This window comes from Podarcis cretensis (assembly GCF_951804945.1).
Source record: "Podarcis cretensis genome assembly, chromosome: 11".
NCBI lineage: Eukaryota > Metazoa > Chordata > Lepidosauria > Squamata > Lacertidae > Podarcis > Podarcis cretensis.
Genome location: NC_137180.1, coordinates 18,206,773 through 18,227,359, shown reverse-complemented (window position 1 = coordinate 18,227,359; position 20,587 = coordinate 18,206,773). Strand labels below are relative to the sequence as shown.

Below are 20,587 nucleotides of genomic sequence, written 5' to 3'. Positions count from 1 at the left end.
CAGTGATTTTGGCGGCCCCTTCTTCTACTGGCAGTTCTATCATCACCAAAATGGATTTTGGCCAGAGGAATAGGGGAAGAAGCATTAGTTGAAAACCACCTCTTCCTCCTAATGGAGCATCTAGCTGGTAGAGCTCTATTAAGCGCAGCTTTGGATCCAACCCAAGAGCATTAAAAAAGTTTGGGATCTGTCTCTTGCCAAGCATTTAATAACAAAAAAAAGGGGGTTGTTAGAAGCCAAACTAAACACAATCATATATCAGCTATGCAAATAGAAGTGATGTTAATGTCAGACCTCCAGCTATCAATGCTTACTTATGGAGATGCTATATCATGGATAGTTGAGGCCTTGGCAATACATTCAATGGTTTAGTTATTTGACAATTTCCTTGCTCCTTTTTTTTTCTTTTATGTGACCAATATAAGCATGTAACACTCCGAGTTTTGTTGGAATTGATTGATGTTGCCTTACTATAACATTAATGAAACACCCTTTGTTTTAAAACCAAACAAACTTTTTTTAACATGCACTAATATTGATCCTATTCCTTGAGTCCTCTGGTGTCAATAAAGTGTTAAACTGCACATCACCCACTTTATGCACATATAGTTGTTAGGGAATTTATTTTATTTTCCAATAAACAGATCTGCAGGGAGGCGGAGAAAAAAGGTTCTGTCGAGCATGCTCACTTCAATAGGTAAGAGCAGTTTCCATGGAGACAGGGTTAGAGGTGAAGATATTAATGATAAATAAGGGGGAGATGGACACAGAAGATCCGGGTTTTAAAAATAGCCCGTATACAAACCACTTGGTTCTGGGCAGTGTGAGGACAAAGCGATGATTCAAAATCTGGATTTTCTAAGCGAGTATGGATGAGCTCTTGGTTTTGGTGGACTGTTGCAATAAAGTGTTCATAATCCACATGCTTTAGATTAAATGCAATATTTCTTTATATAAAGGTATACAACATTTTAAAAGGGAATCCCCTAGCAAGAATGAGGCAGATGATTTTTAAAACAAGTGATGATGCTTATAAGGGTATGTGAAGTTTTCAGGAATGGCAAAGTGAGATGGGACTTGACAACAGAGATAGCAAAACACCCCGCAGGAAATCATGGAAACAAGTTAGAAATCACTGCAAAATAAAGAAGATGTTTTGAAGGACAATATTTGGACATTTTTGTTTATGAACAAAAGACTGGCTTCTGTTTATATCAATTTTTTTAAAACACCAATCTAGTAATAAATAATAATAATAATAATAATAATAATAATAATAATAATAATAAATAATTTATTATTTATACCCCACCCATCTGGCTGGGCTTCCCCAGCCACTCTGGGCAGCTTCCGAAAAAATATTAAAATACTGTAATACATCAAACATTAAAAGCTTCCCTAAACAGGGCTGCCTTCAAATGTCTTCTAAAGGTCTGGTAGTTGTTCTCTTTGACATCTGGTAGGAGGGCGTTCCACAGGGAAGGCGCCACTACCGAGAAGGCCCTCTGCCTGGTTCCCTGCAAGTTGGCTTCTCGCAGTAAGGGAACCGCCAGAAGGCCCTCGGTGCTGGACCTCAGTGTCCGGGTAGAACGATTGGGGTAGAGACGCTCCTTCAGATATACTAGCTCACTAATAAGGTGGAAGTGATTGTGATGACTTCCAAAAACAAAAATGTGATTAAAGGAATTAGCAGAAGCATGATAAACTGGAAAGAGATGGAGTGAAAATGCCCTCATTGGAAAAACTAATGGAAGGTGGCTGGGGACTGTTGGTTAGTATGGATTTATGGAGGGGAAAGTGTGAGACAGTCCTTTAAGGAGGATGTTGTATGCACATGGCTTCCCTGTAGAATCCCAGGAACTCCCAAGCTGTCTCTCACAGATTAACAATACCAAGCACCATTAACAAACTACAGTTCCCTCGATTCTTTGGAGGAAGCCATGCGCTTTAAACATGTGTTGAGTGTGTTTAAATGTATGGTGTGTATTTGACCATAGGTGCCAGACTATGGAGTGGAGAAAGAGTAAGTGGAAAGGTGCAATTTAGACAGATTTGTGCTATGCATAAATAACTCAAACTATGGAGCACCATCAGAAAAAAGGGCATTTGAGAGAATGGTTTAAAAAGAAAAACTCCACAGTTAACATTGTAATAGTTTGTGCTCAGCATAAAAATGTGGCAGTCTTTAGTAAAAATTTAGAGAACTTTTGAACCGAGCACTCCTGAATTATATCCTTCCGATACAGTACTGACTTTTTCTTCTCTTCATACACTGCAAGGCCAAAATGCGATGAGTAAGCAGAAGCAGGCAGGAGCAAAACTGCCTGCTGAATATTGACTGTTATGAAGACAAATAGTTGAACACCCTGAAATATATGTGGAGCTTGTGATAAATGTAATTTGCACGTTATATTCATTTCTAGACTGTATTCAACCAGTCTACAAGGAAATAATTAATTTAAGAAAACCCCCCAGATGGAGTATTAAAGAGATTTCTACTAAAATTATTTTCTAGACAAAAAGAGCTTAATTTATTTTGCAGTTGGTATGTAGGCAATGCTGCCAAAACATCATAAAACAACCAGCAAAATTGCTGTATAAATATGGAAATTTCTATTATTTTTATTCTCGTTATTTTACTGTTGGGTATTTAGCAGTATTTTACACACTTTGGGGAACAGAAAAGCAGCCTATTTGTTTTTCAAAATCAATAAACAAAATGTCCTTGCTGTGAAACCAAAGAACTGAATGGTTTGTAGTCTTGCATTAAAAAGAAGAAGATGCATTTTGGGTCCTAAAGGATGTTCTTTAAGGTAAATTGAACAGGCTGAAAACAACCAATAAAAACTTATCAGATAAAATATTACGCTGTTTTGTACAGAAACTTTTATCTAATAGTTCTAGAAGATCACCTGTCTTCTAGGTGCTAATAGTTAAGTGTAACATGGTATATATACCTCCAGCAGCAAAAAACCAAAACACCACAGTCAGTCATCATGCTCAATTATTACTGGTGTCAACTGCCATTCGCAACAGAGGTCCCATAGCATTAGATGGTTTATTACCCGAGCCAATATACTGTATTTTCTGGCGTATAAGACGACTGGGCGTATAAGACGACCCCCCAACTTTTCCAGTTGAAATATAGAGTTTGGGATATACTCGCCGTATAAGACTACCCCTCTTCCAATGCACACCAAATAATTTTTTTTAAAAAAAACAGTCTCCAGTCCGGCTCGGAAATCCGCTCCACTTCCCAGTGGCCGGGGGCTTCTGGGGCCAATTTTCAAGCGTATTTCTGCTTCATCTAGAGAGCTTGGTGTCCTCTGATTTAATTTGCTGTCGTTTTATTCTTTGGTGGTGAGTTGCTGCAGGAGCTGCTGCTGTAGCCGGCGTATAAGACGACCCCCGACTTTTGAGAAGATTTTCCTGGGTTAAAAAGTAGTCTTATACGCCAGAAAATACAGTAACCCTACAGGGTCTTATTTCTCCTATAACCGCAGCCTTGGATTCAAACAGAAATCAGTCATTGCTCTGCTTCTCTTCCTTCCCAGCCTGCAGCTTTTGCATCGAGGCTCACACCCTAAAATTCTGGCTTTATCTGTTGAGGGAAAACTCATTTGCCATCTTGCAAAAGCCCTTGATCCTTGGTTCTCTTAATGGCCCATCACCCAGGATGCTAACCTAGTTTGAGATTTTAACACTTGCTGGATCCAGGAGTTAGAAGTCTGGCACACAACTTAACACCTAAAGCTTTGATTAAATTCTATCACAATTGGTTACAGAACAGGAAGCCGAATAGGAGCAGAGAATTATCCCAACAGAAGGGTGTAGAAAGTGGAGTCCCTAAAGGACTGGTACTGGGAGCTGTGGCTTCTGACTTGTTTATAAATCACCTAGAGTTAGGGGTGAGCAGTAGGGTGCCTGAATTGTTCAGGATGGTTAAATAAAGGGATTGTCAGGTGCTCCAAAAAGAGATCTTTAAACTGGGTGAATGAGCAGTAAAACGCAAATGTAATTCAATGTAAGCAAGTGTAAAGTGGTGTACACTGGGGCAAAAAAAAATCCTAATTTCACATGTATGCCAATGTGGTCTCAACTGATGGTGACTGTTTAGAAATGAAACACCAAGGTTGTAGCAAAAAAGTAGAATTCAGCGTTAGCGATCATTAAGGGAATGAAAATGAAACTGCCAATATCATAATACTATGGCGCAACCACACTTGGAATACTGTTCTCAGTTCTGTTCATCTCAAAAAAGGATTTTGTTGTTGTTTAGTTGTTTAGTCATGTCCGTCTCTTCATGACCCCATGGACCAGAGCACGCCAGGCACTCCTGTCTTCCACTGCCTCCCGCAGTTTGGTCAAACTCATGCTGGTAGCTTTGAGAACACTATCCAACCATCTTGTCCTCTGTCTTCCCCTTCTCCTTGTGCCCTCCATCTTTCCCAACATCTGGGTCTTTTCCAGGGAGTCTTCTCTTCTCATGAGTTGGCCAAAGTATTGGAGCCTCAGCTTCTGGATCTGTCCTTCCAGTGAGCACTCAGGGCTGATTTCCTTAAGAATGGATCGGTTTGATCTTCTTGCAGTCCATGGGACTCTCAAGAGTCTCCTCCAGCACCATAATTCAAAAGCATCAGTTCTTCGGCAATCACAGTACAGTAGATCTGGAAAAGGTTCAGAAAAGGGCTCCCAAAATGATCGAGGGATTGGAGCAACTCCCCAGTGAGGAAACCTTAAAAAATATGGAGCTTTTTAGGTAACGATGAACATGATAAAGAGTTGATAGAGAACTTTCCTCCCTCTCTTCAGAACTTCAGTGGGTCTACTCTTGAGTAGGAACTGGCTGGCCACCAACCATAGGAAGGCTGGTTACTTGGGTCACTTCCAAAGAAGCAGCGCAAACGGAGCCAGATGCTTCTGCACTGGTGGGTAAAAGTCAGCGCAGCCACTGCACGCCTCCCACGGAACCCCCACTTTCCCACCGCTTCCCTCGTAACGTAGCACCTTGCCTACGTCCCCCTTGCGCGCTTGCTGATTGGCCGCGACGCCCATCCTTCAAGGCGAAGAGAGAGAGGCGGCTCCCGGAGAAGAGACTCCACACAACCAGCTCGTGTGCCCTTTCCCTGCCCCCGCCGCGGATTCTCTCACGGCCCTGCCCGCCCCAGAAGCTCCTCCCCCTTTTGCGTCACTCACCTCCCCCCCGCCCTCGGGCACCGCCCACTTTGCCTACGAATTCGAGGTTGGCAGGGGAGGGGAGTTTTTTTTTTTTTTTTTTGAGGGGGAGGGGTGGGGGTTGAAGAGAGAACAACAAAAAAAAGCCCTCCTCATGGCCGGCTGGCTCGTGGGCGCGTCTCCGCCCACTTCGGCGTAGCCCCGCCCCTCCTAGGCCGCCGGCCGGCGCAGCTAACTGCGGCCGTTGCCTGTGAGGCGGGGCGACGGGAGCGAGGCGGGAGGCCGCCTCCGCTTGCCGCCGTCGCCGCCGCCACAGGGGAGACTTCCGCCGCTGGTCCCTCACCTCCCGGCAGTCTTTCGCCCTCTCCCATCTTTCCCTCAGGAGAGGCGACGGCTCCGTGGCGCCTGTTGTCGACCCCGCGAAAGCGCCGTCCGCCCTCTTTGATTTCCCTGCGCCGGCCAGGAGCCGCGGAGACTCCTCCCCTTCCCTCTTTTCTCTCTCTCTCTGTCTGCCTTTCTCGCCTCCCTTCGCCCGCCCGCTCGCCGCCTCAGCAGCAGCGCCACCTTCCTTCCTCCTCCTTCTCTTCCCTCCCGGTTCCTGCTGCCCCCGCCAGGCACCTGCGCCCCTCCCCCTCCTCCTCCTCAGCCGCCGCCGCCGCCGCCACAGCGAGAGAGAGAGAAGGACAAGGCCGGAGTCGGCCGCGACCTCTCCCCGCGCGCGAGACCTCCCTCCTTCCCTCAAGGTACGGCCGCCTCACGAGAGCCAGGCGCGCGCGCGCGGGTGTGTGTATATGTGTGTGTGTGTGATGGGGCCGGGTTGGCGGTTGGCGGCGCGGGTGTTCCTGTGGAGATTTTTTTTTTTGGGGGGGGGGTTTCCTCCTTGAACGGTACACAATGGGAGGTGGAGAAGGTGGTGGTAGAAATATGGCCGTGGCGGGATTGGGGCCCTGCCTCGCCTGTGGATTGTGAGGCATGTTGCTTTTGTGAGGAGAAGGGTGGAGTGTTTCGTGTGTGTGTGTGTGTGTGTGTGTTTTATTGTGGGGGGCGGGCGGAGGCGAAGGGGGAATCTCGTACCTTGCGGGTGGCTGGGACTCCCGGAGCCTGTTTTGTGTTTCCACAAGGGAGGTTCGCTCCGAAACCCGCGTCCCAACTGGAGCTTATAAGGGTGGGGACAACGAGCGCTATCTATATACGTGGGTTTCATCGCCGTGAGTCAGTCTGTTGTTGTGCTGTGTATGGGAGTGTGGTGTGATTTCCACCCCCCCCCATCAGTGTGCGTATTTTGTGTGTGTGTGCGTGTGCATGTGGGGGTGGAATTGTGTGTATGTGCATAATACATGAGGGTAGCAGTGGTACTTACACACACACACACACACACACACATATAGGCACACAGGCTGGCGCATCTGCCCGTCGCCTTGCGGAGGAGTGTTAAATGGGGGTGGGAGGCAGGGGCGACGAGGGCGAAGGCTAGCGGGGTTTCCTTCTCCTCCAACCAAAAAGCAGAAGGGAATTAGCAACCTAATCTCTTCCCTAGGAGGGACGAGCCCTTAACAGACGGGATTTATTACAATGATGCCGCATGTGTGCGGTTTGTGTTGCTCTGTGGTGGTGGTTGTTGCCTTTCCTTTCCCCACCTCCCCAGTATACAAAGGTAGGATGGTCCATTTGGATGGCCGAGCCTTGTACTTGAATGCAATGCCCATTTCCTGTAAGGCCCATATTTACTCTTTCTCGACTGCTGGGCATTTTCCGTAGCTGCAAATAATGGATTGCAGCCTTGTAAACAATACTTAAGAGGTCTCTTTTCTGTAGGCCTGCTCCTATGCCTCTGCTTCGAAAATTGGTTAATTAAGCTACTGTGCTGGCTACTGGATAGCCAGTAAGAGCGAATGGCAAATACTATAGGGTACTTAGGGTGAATATTTTATTTCTCCCTCAAAAGTTTATACTCTTTAAATGCAGCATGCGTTCAAGCTGAAGGCCTGTCCTATTAAAAATTTCTACCTGTAATTTTTGCATGTCATATACCTCATTGCATAAAAACTTCCTTTGTGTGAAATGTCAAGCTGGCTTAAAGACTACTTCTTTGTCTTTTGAAAAAGCTTCAATCCTCAGTAATTTACTTGCTGTGTGTGGGATCTCAAGAAATACCAGAAAAATAAGAAATCAAAATAATACTTTCTTATCAAACAATTATACAGATAAATATCAATAATGGATTTTCCTTTTGCTTAGTGCTAGGGCCTCTTTGTACATATCATTTTTTTTTGCTCTTACAAGTTATGGAGCTGCCTTGCATATTTTCTGAAACTGATGCTTTAAAAAATTGAGGGTATTATGGTGAAAATGTAGCATGAAGTAATCTTGAAAAGTAATGGTTCAGTCAACAACAGATACTACCACTAGAGTCTTGGAATAATGAAACTTTGGCCTGTGGTTCTCACATAAAACCAAACTATAGTTTATTAAACCATGGTTTATTAAACTATAGTGTGGCATGTGTTAATCCTGCCCAGCAGCTTAATTATGGTTTGTTTGCTGCCAACAAACCACAGTCAGAATCTATGGTTGGCTTGTGAACTTTGGTTTGATTTAACTATAGCAGGGTGTTACATCCGAACCCATCACTCTCCTCTAACTTTGGCTTGTTTCACCGAACTACAAAGGCATGAAGCAAGAGAAAACAATCTGAACTTTGTAGAAACTAGACAGTTGGACAGTACAGTCTTGGTGAAGCTTTTCCCAGAATTATAATTCCATACAAGAAGAGGCTTGACCATGGAATAATGACATGAGAAACTAGTAGTATTTTAAGAAAACAACTTCTAGGGACTACCTGATCTCAGATGAATCCACCCATGGGAAAGATTCATCCTGGTTGCTAGGGGAAAAGGAAGGGTAAACTATGGTGATTCTGAGGACAAGGAAATAAGACAGAAGCCTCTAAAGTGCACCTAATGGGAAGTGAAAACAGCATCTCTTTAGGACCCCCCCATCAGCAATTCTTGTTGCCTTGGAGTCAAATAACTTGCTTATCATCACAACTCTGACTTCTTATTGGCTAAAAACATTGTCAGGCAGGCTCATCTCACAGTAATTGCTTAGAAGAATACTTGTTGCATAACTTAATTTTTCTACAAAAGGGTTCAAGCAAAACTTTGCTGTTGCCTATCATTCAATGTGTGTAAGTGAAATGTCATAGGTTTTTTTTGTCCAGCTTATCTCTTTGTCTCACCCCCCAAGTTATGATTTAGTTATAGAATTCTATGCACGACATTCACCTTGGAGTAAGTACAATTGAACTCATTAGGACTTCTCAGTAGACATGCATAAGATTGTTAGCTTATTAACATTTCCAGAAAGTACCTCTGCATACTGCTGACTTTGGGAAGGCATGCTAATCTTATTTGTATGGAGAAATGAGTGAGAGCTTCAGATCTACAGAGATCTCATTTGACACATGCAGACATATACATCATAAAAACTCACTTGAACCATTGTATTGTATGCTATTGTAAATATGGACTCTGTAGAGTGCCAGAAATGCTAAAGTGCCAATGCATATTATTAAATACTTTATATTTTCTCTGCATGCATTTATATCAACATATTGCTATAATGATAGTTCTGAATCACAATTTTCTATAAGAGTTAACTTGTGATTTACTTATTTTTAGAAAAGCTTTTCTGTTACTATTCTAAATAATGTTTTAATATTTGCCCATTGTTTGATCGCTGCATAGGCAGACCAATGGTGGACAGAGTGCTGGGATTAAATGTGCCAAATTAACTGAAATCACTTGACAACTTTGAGCCTAAACCAAATCAGAACACTGTTGTAAGGCAGAATTGCCACTGCGCTCCTTATGTAAAAGGACAATATATACATTCCCTAAATGTACGGAATACACCACATACACCATGATACAGTTGAAAAAGTAGGCTACTTACCATTACAAAGGCATGCCTGGCCTAATGGAATGTTCAATGATTGATAAGTGTTTCACCCAGAAGAGTGTGTCACACTGGCTTGCTTAAAGTGGCATGACACTAAGTGATGGCAGAAGGCCCATGTCTTCCAAATATATGATCTGTTCCATAACTACATTTAAAGTGTGTGTAATGGAATGTAATGCAATGTTAGGGCATGTGTGCTGCTGAACCATTCTGCCACATACAACTCTTTATCTCTATAGCTTGCAACATACCACTCTCAGGTTTTCCTTCCCACTGGAACTCCAGTGCTGGATAAATTCAAGGGGAAAGGTTCTGAAATAGGGAAAGGTGCAAGTGTGTGTGTGTGTGTGTTTTTGTGTTTTCAGTACCTCTGTCTGTAGGTGGTGTCAGGCTAGTGGTTCCCAAACCTTTCCCCCATAGGCCATTTGAAACTTGCTGAGGGTCTTGATGGACCACTTAATGATTTCTGGCTGTTGTAGCAATTGCAATGCACTGTGCTAGATGCTGTATGATTTCTGATTTTATTTTTATTGCTTTTAGTAGTTATGCATTGTACAGATAACAAGTTATATGCATTTAACTTGTGCAATTTCACTTTACACGGTTGAAGACCAACTGGTTGAAATCACACAAATTAAATGCATGGAAGGCGGAGTGCTTAAAATGCTCTTTTTGTGCAGGGTTTTCCTGGAGTGGAAAGATCTTTTAAGGTCTCATACTTACTTACTGGGCTCTGAGAGGCTTCTGTGAGACCCTGTGAGATATTTCAGAGCTTGGTGAGCAAAGCAGAGAGCTTAAAAGTGCTCTGTGATGCTTGGGGTGGGGTAAGACCTGCTGGGTGTGCTGGCTGTGGAAGGTAAGATGCTTGTGTGTGAGCAGTTCCAAGGAGTTCTTTTTGACTATATACGATTTTGGCACCCCAGAACCTAACCTCTGTGAAAGTTGTGAATTACCTGTATTGTATTTCATAGAATCAAAATTGTAATATAATAAAAAACAATATAAGCAATTAAAGTACATTTAAAATCAATGTGAGTACAGTGGTACCTTGGTTTATGAACGTAATCCATTCCGGATGTCCATTCTTAAACTGAGCCGCGCTTTCCCTAATGAGGTCTCCCGCTGCTGCTGCCCTTCCACCGTTCGGATTCTGTTCTTAGACCGAGGTAAAGTTCTCAAACTGGGACACCATTTCCGGTTTTGTGGAGTTTGTAAACCGAATCTTTCTTAAACTGGACTGTTCTTAAACCGAGGTACCACTGTATTGAATGTACTGTATGTACTAGTCTTCAAACACAAATCTACAGGCACACCACAGACCACCTGAATGAAGCTTAATAGTTCTGAATCACCATTTTCTGTGAACCTGGATAGCAGTCATGACTAGAAGCGGTTGATAGGATTATGCCTCATGAATTCTATGACTACCTTTTACAGCAATTTACTAATGGCTAACACCATGTACTGTGGCAGTGAATTGCATAAATTATGCGCTGTGTGACGATATACTTCATTTTGTCTGTTCACATTCTCTGTTAAGTCAGTTTCCTTTTATGGCCCCTGAGCTCTAGTATTATGAGGGAGAAACATCCTTTTTATCCACTTTCTCCATACATGATTTTATGAATTTCTCTCATAATCATCCCATTTTCATTTCCCCCATGTAGCCTTAGAGGGCTATTGATTCAGCCCTCAGATACTTTTGGTTGGCTTTTTCTATACTTTTTCTACTTCCACAATATATTTTCTGAGACGTTGTGACCCAAACTGTACATTATGTTCCAAGGACTGCATGGCCACACTATAACTTTGTATAAAGGGTTTTTGTTACTAGCAGTTTTGTTTTTAATCACTTCCTAATAGCTTACATAGAGTTTGCATTTTTCACAGTTGCCACACACGCACACATACAAACAAACAGAGGCAACATTTTCATTGAGCTATCTATCATAACCCAAAGAGCTCTTCTATGATAAACCACTGCAAATTCAGACCCTATATGTGAAGTTAGGATCTCTGCCATCTGTATCACTTTGCTCTTTCTTTGAACTGTATTTAACTTGTTTCGGTTCTGTTCATTTCATATAGTTCAGAGAGATCCTTTTCTGAGCTCTTCTTAGCCAGATTTGTGGGTGATACTACATTATTTGGGGAAACAAAAGCTAAATCACTACTCATTTGTAATCCAGTTTGTTTATGAACATATTTAAAAGCACTATTCCTAATACAGGTCATTCAGTCACTTCACTAATTGCATCCTTTCACTGTGAATACTGTACATTTATTACTACTCTTTGGTTTCTGTTCTTCAGCCAATTCCTAGTCCATACTGGTGAATTTAGTCAGGAGCCATTGGTGAGAAACCTGGTCAGAAGCTTTCTAAAAAATTTAAGTATGCAATGTATACTGGATCATACTTATCAACAAGCTTTTGGACGCTCTCCAAAGAACCATAACATATTAGAGAGACAGTACTTAGTAGAAACCATGGTGATTGTTTTTCAACAGGACTTGTTCGTTTATATGCTTGATCATTTTAAATGTTTTCCATCAGTTTATCTGAAACTGGTGCTAATCTGACTAGCCTGTAATTTCCTGGCTCTCTCTTTAAATATTATAGTTGTATTGACTCCCTTCTAGACCTCTGAAATGGAAGCCGATTTTTAGTGACAGTGGGTGGAATTCACTTGTGCCCTTCACTTTGCAGAAGAGCTTTTGATTCATTGGAGACCTCTGGTAACAGGGTGGGGCTGAGTCAATTTTTGTCAATTCCTTCTTCCTCCTAGAGTCCCCTCCATCCCCTTGGGGCACCCTTTCATAACAACGAAGAATATGTTGCAGCCTCATGAGAAAGTGGGAATTGGCAAAATTTGCCCCCCTTTTCCATTAGTAGGGGCCTCTGATAGTTCCAAGAGCCTTCCACTCATAGAAGGGCACAGGTGAAAATACGCATTTCCAAATGCAACTAGGCAAGTGGCTAAATGTACTATGTATTTGTTCATAATACTCAATTTTTGTGGAGACATTGGCAAATAGAAGCAAGTCAAGGTACCGTATTTTTCGCCCTATAGGACGCACTGGCCCATAGGACGCACCTAATTTTTTTTTTGGGGGGGGAAATAAAGGGAAAAAAATTATTCCCCCCCCAGGGAACGGGGCCCGAGCTTCCCCCGACCCCAGCCCCCAGAACATGCAGCTTTCTGCAAGTCGTGGGAGCCCAGCGCCGGGCTCCCACGGCTGAAGCTAAGCCTGGGCACGTTGCACCTCCCCGCTGTCCCCGAGCTTGTGGGGCTGGCGGCAGGGAGACAGCGGGATGGCGCGCTGCACCTCCCCGCTGTCCCCCGAGCTTGCGGGGCTGGCGGTGGGGCTTCAGCGAAAGCCTGCATTCGCCCCATAGGACGCACACACATTTCCCCTTCATTTTTGGAGGGGAAGAAGTGCGTCCTATAGGGTGAAAAATACGGTATATAGGGAGTCCAAAGTATGACTGTTTAATAATCCATACTTCCTGTGGAAAATATATTTATTGTTTGTGTGTTTTTCAGTATCTGGCCACATGGATTTGTGTAGTCACAGCATCAAAATTGCTTTGGATTGATTGCTTATGTTAAATTCATTCTTTTTTTCAGAATTCATCTATGAATAAAACAATGTGTGAATTGTGATGGGGGGAAATGTATCAATATTGGAACATTATATTGGGTAAGTGTGACTTGTAAATTCTGTCTCTTTATAAGGAATTACGGTCAGGTGTAAAAATTAGTGATTGCTTTAAATCACCTGTGTGCAGGCCTTAAGTGTGATCCACTGTGGGTGACCAAGCTGCCCCCCAAACTGAATTTTAAGGGGGAGTGTGCCAAAGAGAAGACACTTGGGAATTTCACTTGTCTTCCTCCCCATCGCAATCTAGCTCCAGATACACCCACTGGCATGATGCCTCCAGCTGCCTTTAGGAGCAAAAAAGTTTACCTCCCTTTTTATAGATCTGTTATTATTTTCTTTGTATATTTTTACTTTCCTCTTTTTAAATTTCTTTTAAAATCTTATTCCATTTCTCCACCACATTTTCCCTTTTTCTTGTTAAATTTGGAAGATCTGAATCATGTCTAGCCCATCCTTTCTCAGCCTTGGGTCTCCATGTTGTTGGACTACAGCTTCAACAACTGTTCCTGCAAGGGTGATCGGAGCTGTCGTCCAACATTATTTAGGGATCCAAGGTTGAGAAAGTCTGGTCTAGGGTCTGGAGAATATGTATTAGGAGTTTAGGGGAGGGGAATTAAAATGAGCAGCCAATAGATGGGCTGCTTTCATTGTAAAAATTGTATACAGAGAAACAGTCAAGCAAAGTGAATTGCTTGGAAAGAAGAGACACGTTATTGTGTAATAGTTTCAGTATGATAGTAAGAAAAATCACTAGCTTTTGGATCTATGTAATTTTATGTTGGTTCTCATAACTTTCAGGAAGTGGTGTGCTGGAAAGGTGGAACTTTAACAAGCAATGCTTTGAAATGATGAAAAGTTCAGAGACAAATTTACTATGGAAAAAGCTGCATGATACTATAGTAATACTAGGAGAAATGCTAGGTGCCTTTAAAAAAAAATCTGGTGTTGCCTAGAAATTTGAAATCTAGTTCCAACTCTAAACTGTTCTTTTTTTACTTATATTGGCAATGAAATTAAAGTAATGATAAGCATCTGAAAATAGCATCAGAGCTATGGTACTTCTATGGTGGTGATGTTTTTCTTCCTCTTTTTCATATGTATTCTTTTTAAACAAGTGTTGATGTCAGTTGTTGATGAGAAATAGGTTATTTAACATTTAAAACTTGGAAACTCATTTCCTTTCTTTTGGAATTATTGGTCTCTGCTCGTTACATTTTGATGACTCATTACTTCACATATCAGAATTCACTTTCCTTTCATCAAATGCCTGCTGCTTAGTTATTCAGCTTGTGGGTTTCATTCCAGTGGGATATGGCACTTTATAAACAGCACACTTTCCAGTGACAACAGGATAGAATTAGGGCTGTGAAAAAAAAAAGTAAGTTGTGCTCTACGTTGTTAGGCATTAAGGATTTATCCAGCTTGCTGTCAAGATACTTCTTTAAATTCACCTCCCTTTCTCCAGAGGGATTTGGGACACTGAGTTTGGCCTGGAGATTGATTTAAAGAGGTGACAAAGAGTATTGTTCAGTGGCTGGAGGTTCCTCATTCCCATTCTGGAGGACTCATCTAGAAGATAGATGTTCTGTAATTAGTATTTTGTTTTGTCTTGATTTAAATTGTTGTTGGCACCTGCCTGTCTTGACAGTGGAGTGCGCCCAGTGGGTGAGGGAGTCAAATCATTGTGTTAGCAGCATCAAAGTGACCTTTCCAGAGCTCAAACCTGGGGAGTGTGTATGGAGGTCCTGGGCTGCCCAGCAGCCTTGCTGATGTGGTCCAAAGCAGAGCAATCCGTTTGGCACCAGCTTGGTTGCAGAAGTTGCTGGAAGGAGAAGTATAAAGCAACAGCCAACCTTAAGGACTCCATTCTGGATATGTGTAGAGTCTAACCTGCAAGGCAGCAGAGGTTTAGGATCAGTTTTCCTTCTCCTAGATGGGCTCCCTTCCCAGGTTGAAGAGCCCCATCTGCCCCTCACTTCCCTCTATAGCACATGCAGAAACTGCCTTCTTGACTGTTGGACCCACTATTGGTCTCATCCTCTCAGCATTTCTTTGCGTGTAGGGGAATTAGTGTTTTAAAGTTAGTGTTTTAAATATTCAACTTTTTGGCAGTTTTTGACCCAAAAAGTCACTTGATCCAAGAGTGTTTTTGTAATAATTTTCTTTCACACTTGGTACTGCAGAATTTATGTATGTCCAACAGATTTTGTAATGTGAACATAAAGAATCCTTCTAAAATTATATTTTACAACATCCCAGACACCTTTTAGGAAAGGGGAAAAAAATAGTCCACAATAGAAAGTTTTGCACGAAGTGGGATAGAGGAGGGCATTGAAATAATATATTACAGTGGTACCTCTGGTTGCGGATGGGATCTGTTTCGGAGCTCCAGTCTGATCCTGAGGTTTCTGCAACTGGAGGGACCACTTCTGCGCATGTGCGTGGGGTGGTAGAGCACTTATCCACATGTGTGCGTGGTGAAACCCGGAAAAAAATACTTCCGGGTTTGCTGCGCTTGCAACCTGAAGGATACGCAACTGAAGGTTTGCGTATCCAGAGGTACCACTGTACTTTGTTGCATGCTATTGATGCTGTTATTTAAAGCCTATTCTTGCTAGTTCTTGAAAATGTATTATTGCAACTTAAAGTGAAATAATAGTTCACCTGTAGGCATTTTTATATAATGACTCCATCAGTCTGATGGCTCAATCATTAAACAATTTTAGCAGATTTTTGCAATTTAGTCTTGGGGAGATTTAGCTTCTCTTGGGATGTGCTATGGTGTGTGGTATGTCTACTTATTTAATGTGTTATTTTGTTGTTGTTTTTTATAATAATTTTTATTAGTTTTCCAATTTTAAAACAAAACAACCACAACAACATAAAAACATTGACAAATACAAACAAACACACAAATATAAATTCTTAACCTCATTTTCATAAGCCTCCTTTCTCGGACTTCCCCATACCTCACCCTTTTTACACCCTTGTTTTACAATTTTTCAGCAACCATTTTAGCCAATTAAATTTAAATTTGTTATCTTTCTCAATTTCACCTTAAATCATCAAACATTTTCGGCTGTAATTCTGCATCTTCCTTCCCCTTGACATTTTAACACTCATCAATATTGTAACAGTTCTTAAGATAAGCTTTGAATTTCTTCCAATCTTCCTCCACCGTCTCTTTCTCTTGGTCGCGGATTCTGCCAGTCATTTCTGCCAATCCCATAAAGTCAGTCACTTTCGTCTGCCATTCTTCCAGTGTGGGGAGTTCTTGTGTCTTCCAATACTTTGCTATAAGGATCTTTGCTGCTGTAGTGGCGTACATGAAAAAAGTCCTATCCTTCCTTGACACCAATTGGCCGACCATGCCCAAGAGAAATGCCTCTGGTTTCTTATGAAAAGTACATTTAAGTACCTTCGTAATTTCATTATAGATCATTTCCCAAAAGGCTTTAATCTTTGGGCAGGTCCACCAAAGGTGAAAGAAGGTACCTTCAGTCTCATTACATTTCCAACATTTATTATTGGGCAAATGTGTTATTTTGGGCAAATGTGTTATTTTGATGTGCACTAATGTTGGAGCTCAGCACATTTCTAGAGATCAGTTTGAATTTCGTGACTTGGGTGTTTTAGACTTTACAAAGATTTATTAATTGGTTGTTCGCACCCTTATATTTTTGTTTGTAGATACTGTGTTGTAACATGTAGGTGATACATTTAACAACATGTACACAACTCTGATATTTTGTGAGTTTATTGTTGAACCAATAAACAGTAAACTTCTAATCATATGCTGTATGTAATTTATACATTTACCTGTATACCTTTGTCCTTACATGCTTGATTAATAAATGTTGTTGTTGTTGTTGTTACAGAAGCACTTTAAAAACCAGTAAATGGTGCTGATAGAAGATCTACTGAGATTATATTTTCCTGTAACAACTACGAAGGAAAAATACTTTGCGAATGGGATGAATACACAAGCAGTGACTGCCAGCAGCAGCTTGCTGACTCACAGTGACTAGCTGGAGCACTTAACTAGTGATGTGTCCATTTCTACTTTACCCCATTTGAGCTTGCCTGTCTTGAAAGGGGAAAGAAGTTCAAAGTGGAGTACCGTAAACTTGATATGGATAGCAAAAAGAAAGACAAGGACAAACTGGATGATAGAATGGCAAGGCCTAGTGGACGATCAAGTCACAATCCACGAGGCAGCAGCTCTTCAAACTCTGGAGTGTTAATGGTTGGACCTAACTTTAGAGTTGGAAAAAAAATTGGATGTGGCAATTTTGGAGAGCTACGATTAGGTAAGATTCTGCTCATTTAATTTTGGATGCACATGCCTTTGAAACATTCAAATCTGTGTTGTATGTTAACTTTGTTTCATTTCAAAATAATGAGGTCTGTTTATTTAGACTATAATACAAAATTATGACTGCTGGTAGTTACTATAGATTTGTCAGCATAGTGTAAAGGTAGTACATTTCTGATATCTTGGGAATGTAATTTTTGGACCCTTGAATGAATCCATGCCATATGCTGTGGTAGGAATATTCGTTTGAGTACATAGATTGCAGGTTGGCTCTTTGGGTACAATAGATTATCGAATATTGAACTTTGGATCATTGGATCTTCCGTCATCGGTCTTGATTTGTGTTGAATTCCAGGAGTGGAAGTGGCATTCTATCTTTTTTTTACACGTAGGCCCTTATTTTCATTGCATTTTATTTAAAGAATGGGTAGGTTTGGACTTAACAGTATTGGATTAATAAACCATTCATTCATTCATTCATTCATTATTTTAAATAATAAGTTTTTTAAGCCTTGAGTGAGCATTGACGCAGTATGCTTCCCACTGCTTTCCTGGCCTGACCCTAGTATTTCTATTATGGTTTCTTTAAATCACTTTCCCCATTATGTTTGAAAAGGGGAACTGTAGCTCTGAGGTTTCCAATCTGTGGGCTGCGGACCCCTAGTGGGCCATGGAATTAATCACAAGTGCTCTGCAAAAGCCTGTGAAGACTGGGCATAAACTGAGCATCAGGCTCTCATCCAAAAATGGGGAGGAGAGAGAGGGTGGCTGTACTGGCACCTGCCCTGCTGCTGCAGCCATGGCAACTTTTAACAATTAGAGTCCTGGGTCCCTTGCAGTGGTGGCTGTGCAGGACTGGGTAAGGGACTGGGCATTGTTCACACCTCTCTATTTATTTATTTACTCACTCCTTCCTTCGCCCCTCCCTTCTCATTCTGTCTCTCCTATTTCTTCCCTCCCATTATCTTTCTACCTCTCCTTGCCACCATTGCAGCCACAGTGTCCCCCTCCCGCCAGCATTCTTCATTGAAACAGACTGCCCCTGGAGCCTTCCCAGCAGGCCCCTCTGGAGTGTGAGAGTGCATAACAGAAAAGCATCACATGAGGTGGTTCATGGACACCTATGTGAACCTTACTTCCAAGAATTTTGCCTGAGTGTGCTGGCTTACCACACATTGGAACCACTTTTGTCTTTAAGACCAGTGACAAGATGGTCTTGAACTTGCTTGCCCTGACCCAACTTTTGGAACTCAGCACTGGAAAGTCTCCCTGCAGGTGCCACCATGTGCTAGCCTCCATCTTCCACTGGTGAAAATTCCTCCCATTTTGCAGGTGGTTTTGAGACACTCTCCCCTCCACGATTCAGGTAGGGCTGCGTCTCAGAATCTCCTGCTGAAGAGGGTATTTTAACCATTTTAGCAATGCCTGCTGAAAGAAGGAAAGAAACTCCTTTTAATAGTTCCCTGCACATGACATCACTGCCCCCCCCTGCAGTGGTGCAACCTGTGTCCTTTTGGGAGGCCCTGTGCCCAAGCTCCTTGGGGCAGTCCACCATGTGGGCCTTTGTGTCTGCTAGGCTGACATCACACCCCTACACATAGTGCATATGGCAGTGTTCACCCACTTCCTGCTTTACCCTGCTGCTACGGAGAGGTACAGTTCAGTGTCCATGATGTGGCACTCTCCAAGATGGTGGACCTGTGGGGCAAGGCCAGAACAATTAGCATACAGGTCCTCGTACTTATAAGGTTGGGACCTAGATTACTTTCCTTTGGGACACCCTTCAATTCTAGTTAGTAAAGTGACATTATTACAGTTCCCTGTTTCTCACATAATGGAGAAACTATTTTAAAGAAATTGCAGAAGCAGCACAGGAGAAGAAGGGGCATGTAATCCAGTGCCCTTAATTAACTTGTGGTTTATTATGTCAGTATTGTTATGTCTGGACTAGTCAAATAACATGGTGCTAAATATATGTTAATTGCTATATTTCTAAGTTACTAACTCAAAATTTTAGAAGCAGAATAATCATCACATTGGTTGTTCGAGCTTTTATTATAAATATAAGCACATACAATCAACAAATACAGTCTATGCAAAAAAGAAGAAGAAAAAAAGACCAAGTATTGTGTACTAATTTCATTTATATAAGCTGTGATCAGTTATCAAACTGGAGGTATGAGGAGAGAATACTGATCATATTTGTACCCTTCTGTTTCTTCTCAATAACTTTGTGAAAGAAGTGATGCTGAAACAGTCACAGGCCCAAGGCCACTATGTGGCTTCCATGCCTCAGTATGGATTTTAAATTTAGGCACATCAAGTGTTGAGTGTATATACTTCACTATTGCTCTGAAACATTTTATTGAAACAAATTTCATTTTATCGTCAGGCTAGCAGGCTTATCCCACTTTTTTTTTTTTTAGATGGCTGCCAAATTTGTTTCACATATATCTTTAAATTTATCTATGTCTTATGATTGGAAAAAGGAGTACAGTGGTGCCTCGCAAGACGAAATTAATTCGTTCCGCAAGTTTTTTCTTCTTGCAAGTTTTTCGTCTTGCGAAGCACGGTTTCCCATAGGAATGCATTGAAAATCAATTAATGCGTTCCTATGGAGACCGCTTGCCAGGCTGGCGGTGCGGAGAAGGGCTTTTCTCCCCACTGCAAGCCTTCAGGACAGGTACAGGAACAGAGGGGAAGGTGCGCAGCGTTTCTCCTCTGTTCCCGGGGCTTGCGGTGGGAGGAGGGTTTTTCCTCCCCACGCCAACATTCAGAACAGCATTCTGAAAGTTGGCGGTGGTAAGGAAAACCCTCCTCCCACCGCAAGTCTTCAGGACAGCCATCCGAAGACTGGCGGCGGGAGGAGGTCTCTCCGCCCCACCACCAGCCTTCGGAGCAGCCATCCCAAGGCTGGCGGCGGGAGGAGGTCTCTCCGCCCCACCGCCAGCCTGCGGAGCAGCCATCCCAAGGCTGGCGGCGGGAGGAGGTCTCTCCGCCCCACCGCCAGCCTTCGGAGCAGCCATCCCAAGGCTGGCGGCGGGAGGAGGTCTCTCCGCCCCACCGCCAGCCTTCGGAGCAGCCATCCCAAGGCTGGCGGCGGGAGGAGGGCTCTCCGCCCCACCACCAGCCTTCGGAGCAGCCATCCCAAGGCTGGCGGCGGGAGGAGGGCTCTCCGCCCCACCGGCAGCCTTCGGAGCAGCCTTCCGAAGGCTGCCGGTGGGGCGGAGAGACCTCCTCCTGCCGCCAGCCTTTGGAGCAGCCTTCCGAAGGCTGCTGGTGGGGCGGAGAGACCTCCTCCCGCCGCCAGCCTTTGGAGCAGCCTTCCGAAGGCTGCTGGTGGGGCGGAGAGACCTCCTCCCGCCGCCAGCCTTCGGAGCAGCCTTCCGAAGGCTGGCGGCGGGAGGAGGTCTCTCCACCCCACCGCCAGCCTTCGGAGGAGGTCCGAGGACAGTGGGGAAGACGCGCTGCGCT

At 43.1% G+C, this 20,587-nt stretch overlaps 1 protein-coding gene across 7 annotated transcripts in view; it reads left to right on the top strand.

Moving 5' to 3' along the window:
- Nucleotides 1–5,384: 5,384 nt before the first annotated feature.
- CSNK1G3 (casein kinase 1 gamma 3) overlaps nt 5,385–20,587 on the top strand; it is a 51,431-nt gene continuing 36,228 nt past the window's right edge. For 2 of the 7 annotated variants that reach the window (XM_079995686.1, XM_079995684.1), the window contains exons 1-3: nt 5,385–5,918; nt 12,765–12,837; nt 16,677–17,108. In XM_079995686.1, the coding sequence (XP_079851812.1) occupies nt 16,931–17,108 (178 nt within the window). In that variant the 5' untranslated portion in view covers nt 5,385–5,918; nt 12,765–12,837; nt 16,677–16,930. Of the gene's footprint in view, nt 5,919–6,986; nt 7,094–12,764; nt 12,838–16,676; nt 17,109–20,587 lie in introns of those variants that run through there. The other 5 variants (XM_079995685.1, XM_079995682.1, XM_079995683.1 and 2 more) reach the window with 4 other exon arrangements.